General features: G+C 28.3%; 1 protein-coding gene across 1 annotated transcript; it reads right to left on the reverse strand.

The window, feature by feature from the left end:
* Positions 1-379: 379 nt before the first annotated feature.
* LOC130943991 (uncharacterized) lies at positions 380-4984 on the reverse strand. The gene is made up of 3 exons (XM_057872104.1): positions 4588-4984; positions 3081-3152; positions 380-2683 (listed from the first exon to the last, which is right to left on the reverse strand). Exons 1-3 carry the CDS (start codon positions 4595-4597, stop codon positions 552-554), a joined length of 2214 nt encoding a protein of 737 aa, XP_057728087.1. The 5' UTR covers positions 4598-4984; the 3' UTR covers positions 380-551.
* Positions 4985-11120: the final 6136 nt, after the last annotated feature.

Here is an 11120-nt window from a genome sequence, read left to right on the forward strand (position 1 = left end):
CTACATTGATTTGAGTCCTGATCTTAATAAGTTCAAATACAAGAACCAAAAACAGTTATCAGCATTAGAGTGCTTTAATCTTTAATACAATAATTCTAATCAACCAGATAAGTAAACTAGTTACTACATTGATTTTCTTTTGTTATTCACATCCACTTTGCAAAGTACTAATAACATGCTCCAATTACAAGGTCTTACTATATATCTGTCCAATTAAACTTTCATTAATCTTGCAACACAAAAATCACCATCATGATAACAAAATTAGTCATGAACTAGAACATATTTTTTTATATATAAAAAAAAGAAAAAAAGAAAAAATGCATGAACTTTGTTATTACATTTTATGCAGATAAAAAAAAAAAACCAGTTAACACCCCAAAGTAAACCTTGCCAAAGAAGATACCAAAACAATAAGATATGAACCATTTTAACCTGAAAAGTCATACATATATAAAATGCATTTGGATTTCCCAATTGCACTTTACAAAAATTAAGCAATTAATTTCTTTAAAAAGAAAAATAAATAAATAAAACTCTCCAACAAGAAATTAAGAGCCAGAAGCTCCTGAAGACTCTGCAGCATCCTCTAATCTCAAAGTTATGGCCACTTCTTCAATCATTTTACCCTTATCTGCTGAACCTTCCACAGCCTTATTCAACCTTTTCAACCATATATCATAGTCTACAGGGTATGGTGTTCCGCAAAGGCTATCGACATAGTCGGCGAAAGCTTTCAATAGAGCCGAAACCTCGCCGAGATATTGCTGGATCACTCTCTTCTCCCAGCTTCTCTCCCTCCATTGTAATGCAGATTCAATGGAATCTTGTTGCTGCATGGTTCCTCCACAAATAAAATAAAGGAGGTAAACAATGCTTTCAGCATCTGAAGAAGGACACAGCTTCCCATGCTGAAGTGCATGAGATGATGAGAATTGCAAGTTTATGGCAGGGCTGTCCCTATCTTCTAAGACAGCACGGCCCCACGAAACAGGAATAAACATAACTTGGTTTCTAGTCCCTTGTCTTTCGATGACACGTATTATGTTCTCGGGGCAGATATCGCCATGCTGGACATTAGCCATGGCTGCACTTCTTAGAGCAGCTAGGCAGTCCCGGCATAGGCGAATCGCTTCTTCGGCCGAAAATGACCCCTCATTAGCAATTACAGATGAAAGCAGCTCCCCTACTGGAGATGTCACTAGTATTGGAGCTCCACACCAAGGATGATCACACCTTCCTCCAGGGCTCTCTTTCGTGCATGGACCGGAATGTAGAATCCTACCGGAGGCAATGATTTCCGGTAAATATTTGCTCAAGATTCCTTGGTTTCGCAAGATGTTTAGAACTTTCGTTTGGCGTTGAACTTGGTACCAGAGGCTCATATCCTCCCATGAAGGTTCAAGTCTAGAAGGATGTGAACCAACATATAAAGTCAACAACTGTGAGGGATGATCAAGACACATTGCACTATACAGATAATAGTTCCCTCCGACGAGCGATTCGTGAATTTGGAAACTTTTCTGTCCTTGTTGGGGATCATCCAAGATCAATATGTCATTATGCTTGAGCTTTAGGCGCCATGCTCTCTTTTCAGAAGATAACTCATCTGGGTCATATTCAACAATCTCAGTTCCTCCTTGATAAGGAACCAGTGCATTTTCAGCTTCAACAATGCAGCATTCTGCCCTGCGTTTCTGAAGCCGGAGACTATGATCGGAGATCAATGAAGCAACTGACTTTCGTGGCGGTCCACTCCACTGAGCAATGGAGTAGAATGTTGCTAATAGTACCTGCAGGGTCCCTATATCCCCCCAGTTTGCATTTCCCAATCGGTTCCATATCGGTTCCACACGGGTGAGACTAATTTCAGCATGTGTTTTGAACCATTCAGCCACAGATAGATATGGATTGCTGGAGTTCAGCAAATCAAGTTTGCCAAGGTCACCGCTGAACTTCATCACTGCTCCACACTTGGAATCTAGAATTAGAAGGAAGACAGAGTCACTATTGACTGAACTAATCTTACTCAAGCTCCGAGAAACAAGAATATGGAACCCATAAAGGAGAGCTTCACAAATAGTGCCGGCCGATACTTTGAAAACATTGTCCAATAATGTTTCTGGCTTGAATAAGGCAAACTCTACTACTTGATCCCATTTAGTCTTTAGTTCATTCTCACTTTTAGATATCAAAGCTAAACCGCGCAGTTCCCTCGCCCTGCTCCTCGATATTGCCTTTTCGACACTACAGAACTTTGAACCAACATAAGAAGGGCAGGACACACATATTGGCAAGGGTCCACTTCTATGCCAAAATGTGCGCCAGAGGCCGATGATAACAGCATGAAGGAAATCTTCTGCTGCAAGATACTGATCTTCTAGAAGGTCATCACAATCATCGGAGAAGACCGGCATTCGGACTAGCTGCTGAAATGGAACTCCCTCCAATGCTATATCAAGCTTGTGCAACTCATCAGTTGTGAAAGGTGAACTAAATCTTTGCCTCCCATCTGCCGAATCGCCATTTAGATTCTCCGAGATCCACTCCTCAAGATACTGTGTAAATAACTCGAGGTCAACCAGTTTCCTTCCATAGTCCTTGAGCCCCTTTAACACTCTTCTGGAAATAGGAGCAAACTTCGCCAATCCCGATGCACCAGAGACGGTGCTGGCAGAAATAACTGCAACATAGCAAACCTAACCGTGTTATAAGAAATACTAACAACTATATATTTGACTAATATGGGACAAAACCTGCATGCTTGTACATGGTAAAGCTACTTCTAGATTCATTTCAAGAAAGACTAAGTTAATAAAGCCTCAAAAGAAGAGAGATTCCAACGAAAACAATCCATACAGTACATAAGAAATGTTACAGAAGGTTGCTAGAATCACACAAGAAATTCTGGATAGTATATGCACTATTACCAAGCTTTTGTAACACTTAGTTAGCTCCTTAAATATCAATAGATCAATTTTCATGAAGATATTAAAACAAGTTCATATGAAACTTTATCAGAGAACACAAACAAGACACAAAATCTCCAGTTCTGAAGAAAGTTTAAAGAAGATACAAACCGGAGCTAGACTTCCTGAAACTTCCATCAACACTTTTCGCTGGAGACGAGTCCAATCCATTTTGCAGAAAACCTGAGTTGCGTGATCAATAAGGTTAAGCATTACTGGATTAGATAAATCTGTAAAAACAAATATTTTCTGATATTATAACTAATTTAGCATCCTAAAAAAGTTATATGTAAATTATATAAAAAAAATTATATCTCCGAAGTTGAAGAAACAAAAGTATTCAAAGGGCATATGTAATCTTTCCAATTTTCCTTCAAATATAACCCTCAATATATTCCTTTTTCTGTTAAGGAAACAGGTGAGGATACCGAGGTAGCCATTGTGGTGGGAGAGCCTATGGCCCTATAAACCCGAAACCGGAATTCATACTTCCAAAGTGTAACTATAGATTAGATCCTAACTGAGGAAAACATAACATGAATCAATTTATTCAATCTTATGTCCAGCGACTCCTCGCATTTCACAGCCAGATTACAATTGTTGAGGGTTTAGCAGACCAAACTCATCGGTTATCAGACGAGGTGCTTTTCTCTCCTATTGTTCTGTTTTCCCTATTTGACCTACATTTTGTAATTGGCATCTAAAAGCTTCTTGTTCATTTTTTTTTTTTTCTGGTCTTTTCCATTGGTATCCAAACTATTACTCGAAATCTGATGTAATTCAGCTGTAGGAATTGCGATCGCCTCTTCAAATACAGGTTTCTTATCATCTCTACATCTCAAACTCAAAAAATATATTCATCACAAAACAATTCTAGAAAGGTCATCACACCAAGACACACCCTCCCATCTCCTAACAATTCTAACCCACAGAAGGACAAACTTAAGGACCAAAATCCAAATTGCAAGTTCATAAAATCACACCCAAAGTGATTCCAGATAATGCATGACAAATGAAGCATTCATGTAACAGAGGACATAAGATGTTCACATCAAAACATCTACCAGCATTGCCTCTAACTCCTAACTGGTGCCGCGATCATTATCGATATGTGCCACCAAAAATTAACAATGATTACCACAAAGAATAAACTACAACCAAAGAATGGAAGTTTGAACACCAACTTAGCTAAGTTTGGAAATTGAAAGAACAATAGATGATGTCAATCAGCAAATCACTCAAAAAACATTGTTTAAGCTTGTTTCATCACAAATCCAATCAAGAAGAGGTATACACTACATAGTAGAAACCATAAACAGCTGAAATTGTTATCATTTCAGCATAAATAAACTCCCTTTAGTAAATCACAAAAAAGTGAAAAACCTCTAAATTAAACCCCAACAGAGAATTAACAATTAGCAATACCATACAAATCAATTAGTCAATCTCAAATTTTGCCACATTTCCCCCTAAAACAGAAAATGGGGGTAGGAACACATAAGATAAAAGAGGCATATATATACCAAAAAGAACCCAAAAACAGAAAAAAAAAAAGCTTAAAATTTTAAAAAAAGAAAATTAAAAAAAAAAACACTATAAAGCCATAAGTTGAACTCACCTAATTGCATTGCGATTCTGAAAAAAAACACACAACTCAAAAGCTGAAAACACTCTCAAGGACCCAAGATTTCTAAGATCCCCAGAAAACCTTCAAAAGCCAAAAACAACAAAATCAACATCCTTCAAGCCACACGAGGCAATGGCTGTCGTGGAAGGTGACAATGAAATCCAAAAGAAGAAGGAAAACGTGTGAAAGTGAGAATGGAGAACGTGAGAGATGATAATGAGGTTGTCATCTTGTTGAAACTGAAGAAACAAGAAAGACAGAAACTTTAACGTTTTTTTGAATACCCTTTGAGAAGAAAACAAAGAAAAGTGGGAACTTTGCTATTGGGTAAGTGTGAGTGTGTTGTTATGGGATGTTGCAAGTTTGAAGCATGAGAACTTTTTCTGAGTGTTGGGAGATTCAGACAAAGAAAGAAAGAAAGAAAAGAAAAATGAGTGTGCTGTTGTGGCTTTGAAGACAAGTAGGAACGACAAAGATTGATTGGGAAGCAGTAAATTAAAAATAAAATAAAATAAAAATGAAAATCTTTTTTATTTATTTTCTCTTTTCTCTTTAGATTTAGACAAATATTTATACAAAATTATTATATACACAAAAAATTAATTATTAAATCAATCTTTTGAAATGTGTACAAATATATATATATTTATTTTAATATATATTTTATATGCATATAGTATAATTAATATTTATATATATTTAGAATTTATTATTTTTTTATTATAAAAATTTATTTTAAATGATACGTATATTCAATTATATAATATTATATTAATAAAAATAATTATTTTTTATATTAACTGCATAAATAATTATCCAAGAGAACAAATATAATCTTACAATTATGTAAAACGTTTTACATAAACTCTTATCATAAATAAAATGTATTAATTGAAAAATATAGTCTATATACTCTATATTTTGTTGACAAAAATAATAACTCTTAAGTAAATATAAAAAAAAAAAAAAAAAGCTGCGGAAAACCAATGACCATGTCTGACCGGCTGACCGAAGGGGTGTTTCATGGGCAGTTGGTCCTCTCAATAGAAAATGACGTGTCTATGCATCTTACTATGTTCTGGCGCGTTGATTCCAATCCCTCACGGGTCATTTGACTTTCAACAAATGACTCTTACCACTTTCTTTAATTAACTTCCATTTTCTCTTTGGAAAATGGAAAGGATGTGTGACTTCATTTATTGAATTTAGTTTTAATAAAGCATCGGTATAAAGAAAAAGTATACAATTATTTAATTAAATTTATTTGGTTAGATAATTTTTTAAATAACAAATTTAAAATTTAATTAATTTTTATGGTTTGACAATATATAATTGATTATAATTATTAATGTATAGAAGAGTTTATATAGTTAGTCTATAAATATTAAATTTTTATTTATTTTTACTTAGAAAAATTATTTGAAATTTAAATGTTTTTAATTATTTTTTAAATGTTTTAATGAATATGTTCTTTTATATTTTCAAAATTAAAATATATATTTAAATTTTTTTATTTAAAAATATGAGGATTAATTAGAACTTTTAAATTTTAATTATAATACTCTATGTTCTATTATCCTCTCTAAAAATTAAGGATTTTTTTAAAAAAAAAAATACTAGGTACATAAATTATTTTTGTAATTAAACTAAGTTTTTCTTCTTATACATCTTCTTTTTCTCTTTTTTTCCTCAAATAAATTTTTAAATAATCAATCCTTAAATTAATTATTTGACTAATTTAATTGAATTTAGCTATTTAAATAACTTACTCATGTAAACATATTCTTCTCTAAATATATATTCTCTTTCTTTTTAAATAATTTTAGGGTTAATAGTTAAATTAGTCCTTAAAAAATAAAACATTTTTTAAATTCGTCTCTAAAATTTTGTTTAATCAAATTGGTCCTTCAAATATTACAAATTAATTATATTTATTCTTCAGTTACTCCACTCACAATTTTCATCAACGATTGATGATATGAAATGCTAACTAATAGCATATATGATACATAACATGTACAATTAGACGTTAACTAAATATTTTTTTATGAAAATCTATTAATTTAGTCACTATGTCATATCAGGAATAGAATTTTTGTAATTGAGAAAAATAATTAAATTAATAAATTTTCATAAATATATTTAATCAATATCCAATTAGACATATCAAGTATTATATATGTTATCAATTAACGTTTTACAATATCAATCTTTAAAAAAAAATTGTTAATAAAGTAACTGGAAGACAAATATAATTAATTCGTAATTTTTAAATGACTAATTTAATTAAAAAAATTTAAAAAATGAATTTAAAAAATGTCTTATTTTTAAAAAACTAATTTGATTATTAACTCTAATTATACAATTGAAGTATTGAACAAAGTAAAATGTTTTAAAACTAATGTACATAGACAAAAATTAATAAAGTAGCTAACTTGTTTATTACCATGACTTCCACTTTCCTATTTAGAGGATCAACTTAAATATGCACATACCCTCTCTATTATTATTGTATATAATAACCAGAAATAAATATACAAAGATCAGAAGAAAGAATTTCAGTGGAATAATTATTAGTACTATTTAGTATTTGTATTAAGTTAAGTCGTTAAAGGTAGGTGTGGCACAGATTCTCCTTTTGGAGCGTTAAGCGTTGAAGTTGATTATGAAATTTGGTAGCATGTTATGCTAATTGCTATCTCTATTATATGTGAATTTTATAATGAGTGTCTTGGTTGATCTGTCAGTTATTTTTTACGCTGCATTTTTGGGAATATTTATAGGTTATGGACCCTCTTCTTCCAAGGCAAGAAAAGACCAAAACTTTTTGGGTGGGTGCTTAGACCTAGAATATTATTATATTTCTTATTCCATAGTCTTTGCATTATTATTATACTTCCTTCTTTTTAAAATAAATATTTTTTTCTTTAGTTTTATCCTTTTATTAAATGAAATATCATTTTTAAATTTTAAAAATTTATTAGTTAATTTATATTTTTTAAATTCTTCAAGTATTTATTAAAAAGAGAATATTAATAGATATTATAATTAAATTAATTTTTAAGATTAAATTAAATTTATTTCATTTTTAATATAGTATTTGTTTAAAAAAAATATTATTGAACTATCTTCATTACATACACAATTCCAAATTTAACAAAAAAATGTATTAAGTCACATATTCTCTTAAATTAAAAGCATATTATTGTGGTTTATTTAGTTTTATGTTTTGTTGTTTGTATATTTTATTTTGTTATGTTGAATATTTTCTACTCCATATAAGCTTTTTATTAAGAAGTAATTTAAATATTAATTATATTTAATTTGTATACATGTGTATGTATTATGTAAGATTATAAGTAGATAATAATTATATACTCATACAATCATCATCACTAAATGTATATTCAGTGACATTTATTAATATCAATTACACTACATAAAAAATAAAATAAAATAAAATAAAATAATATTTTTTTTGTATTTTTTGGATAAAAAATAATAAATTTATTAATTAGATTCTTATATACGTATTTATAATATAAAAATGGCTTTTGCATAAAAAAAAGTATATATATATATATATATATATATATATAGTTACTTAATAATAATTATAATAATAATAATAGTAGTAGTAGCAATATTGTTCAATAAAGTTAGAGATTATTTTACGAGAAATTTAAAGTTGAAACTATTTGATTTTTTTATATTTAATATTATTTAATTTGATGTGAAGAGATAGGTAGAAATTAAGTATCAAATTTATTCTTCTATTTTTACTTAAATATCAATTTGATCATTAAATTATCAATTGACTTAAAAAGTTAACTGAATTTTGACTTTATAATTAGCCTAACTTAACATATACATTCATGTGACACAAACATATTATTTTTCTTTAATTTATAATGTACGTAAAAATTATGTTAACAAAAAAAGTGTGCCAAATTTGCAACATTGCCAACAAGAATCGGACAATGTCCTATTTTAAAAAAATATATTTATATTAAAAGAAAATATTTTAATTTAAAATTTAAAATATTATTATTCACTTTAATTATTTGTTTTTAACAAAAATAATATATCAATATATTAGTATCATCATTCACATACACAAAGTTAATCTAATAATAATAAAGATTGACATATAATAAAAGTAAAACAAATATTTTATCTTATTAAGATATAAATTTAAAATAACTCTCCTACAAGTTATTAACTTATTAAGTCTCATCTACTAAAAATAGAATTTTCATTTTAAATGAAAAATACTATGTTTAGTTATTAGTATGATTTTATCTTTTTTTACCATAAAATAATAAAAGGTTATATATTTTATAAAATAATTTATTCTATTATTTGATTTATCATGCAATATTTAATTTATTAAATATATATCATAAAATTTAAACTAAAAGTTATCACGTTATTTATTTTATCATGAAATTTTAATTAAATAAATTAAACACATATTTCTCATTTAAAATAGGGCTTCAATATATTCTTAAAAAATACCATTTATTATTATTAAAAAATAACCCAACATTCATTTCAATATTTAATTGAAAAATACCAAATCTCCATTTTAATGGCCATTTGAATAATAAAAAAAAAGTAAAGCTAAACAAGTCCTGTGTTGATATGTGAATGGTGAATAAAAAGCCAGGAAAATTACCTTCCTTTTTATAAAGATTTATATATACAAGTTGTCATTGAATCTGAAGATATGTCTAAATTTTAATAGGTTGAATAATGTTATGTATAATAATATTGTGTAAAAAAAGTTCACTATAATTTACCCATTTTTACGTTCTTCTTGAACTTGAATTATGGTACATACGGTCAAAAATTCGATGAATGAAATAATATTTTGTTTTTAACTAAATTCGATTCGTCTAGTAATTAGTTTATTAGTTTGCTTAAATAAGGATTGGGGTTCAAATTTTGCTTTATGCATGCAACAATTTATTAGTCAGCAATAAATTCTTAAATAGAGTTTAGTATTACAGCAAATTAGTCTTTAGTCTGTTGGATTAAAAGATACCGTAAAAAATATATATATTTTTTGTTTGTTGTTATTTTAGTGAATGGTTTTTTAATGTAATCACGTTAGCCACAAAGTTAATGTGGACCTTGATAGTCCACTTTTTTGCCAAAGGCCAATGAAGATATGATGTTGGAAAAACAATTATAATGGCGTGCAAAGTTGCCCACCATGCCCTACCTGCCCTCTAGCTCGTAGCGGAAAATATTTTTTTTTATATTATTATTATTTACCAATATAAAAAAATTAATTATCAAATTAATTATTATAAATTTATATATATTTAATTTTATATTTTTCATATCATGGAAAAATAATTAATTTTTTTATAGAATCATAATTAAATATTTTTATAATATTAATTATGTATTATTATATAACAGTTAATTAATGACTGATTTTTTATGTTTATAAATCATCATTATATTTTTATTATATTTTTTTTATGTTTGTATGGTACAAAAATATGCACAAATTGATTGACTTCTTTCTTAATGATTCATTAATATTTAGAGTTTGATATTTTTTTTTTAATTTTGGGATAATTCTCCTTTTCATCAACTAGTCGTTTTTTTAATTCGTGCAACAGCTGTCTATTAAGAAGGAAAATTTTTTCTTATTTAATTTACATTGTGCAATTGCTTCTTGTGATTAAGATCTGATTTGGAGAGTTTTTTTTTTTGTGTTGTATTGATAGTGTAGAATAATCTTTTCTATCATAGTTCAATTTCATCTATAATAATATTCCCATTAATGTAGATGATTTGGCATTATTCTAGGTTATTTGATTAATTATCCTTGATTAATTTTTACATTGTTCATCATGAAGATTATAATAGGAAGTGTTCAACCACCCTCGTTGTGAAATCAGATATGCTTTGATTTTAGATAGTTTTGCATTGGCACCCTCAAAATAAGGGGTACTTAGTCTTTTCTGTTGTTGGAATTTTGGTTTTCTCTAATTTGCGATTTTTGTCTCTCCTCTTTCACCAAAAAAAAAAAAAAAAAAAAACCTTGTCTCGATAATCTCTCTTTTGATGACAAATATGATTAAACATAATTAAAAAGAGAGTGTATGAATAATTTGTCTCAAAATTCAGCAAACTCTTTCCTATTTATGATTATCTATTAATCAAGTTTAATAGCTTAAAACTGTGAAACTTAATCATTTACAAAAACACCAAACATATGCCAAAGAAATATTAGAAATAGTTTGAGATGTATGACCATTAAGTATCAAAGCAATATGATAAAATATATCGGAGCAACAAACAAACATATATAAAGTATATATCAGATCTTAATCAAGAGAGATATCAAAAATTAAAATAATAAATTAATAAGTTCATAAGATCATAAAATACATAAATCAAATAATAGCTTAGTTTAATCTTTATTTTTTTTCCTTTTTTATCATTAAAGAGGAAAATAAAAAAAATTTCAAACATAGTGAAAAAACTATGAAAGATTTAGAGAC

The sequence above is a fragment of the Arachis stenosperma genome, chromosome 8 (genome assembly GCF_014773155.1).
Source record: "Arachis stenosperma cultivar V10309 chromosome 8, arast.V10309.gnm1.PFL2, whole genome shotgun sequence".
Taxonomy (NCBI): Eukaryota; Viridiplantae; Streptophyta; class Magnoliopsida; order Fabales; family Fabaceae; genus Arachis; species Arachis stenosperma.

Coding starts and splice junctions, on each gene's coding strand:
- LOC130943991 (XM_057872104.1), bottom strand. Junction 2,684..3,080: donor TTTCAGGAAGTCTAGCTCCG/GTTTGTATCTTC, acceptor GCTATGTTGCAG/TTATTTCTGCCAGCACCGTC.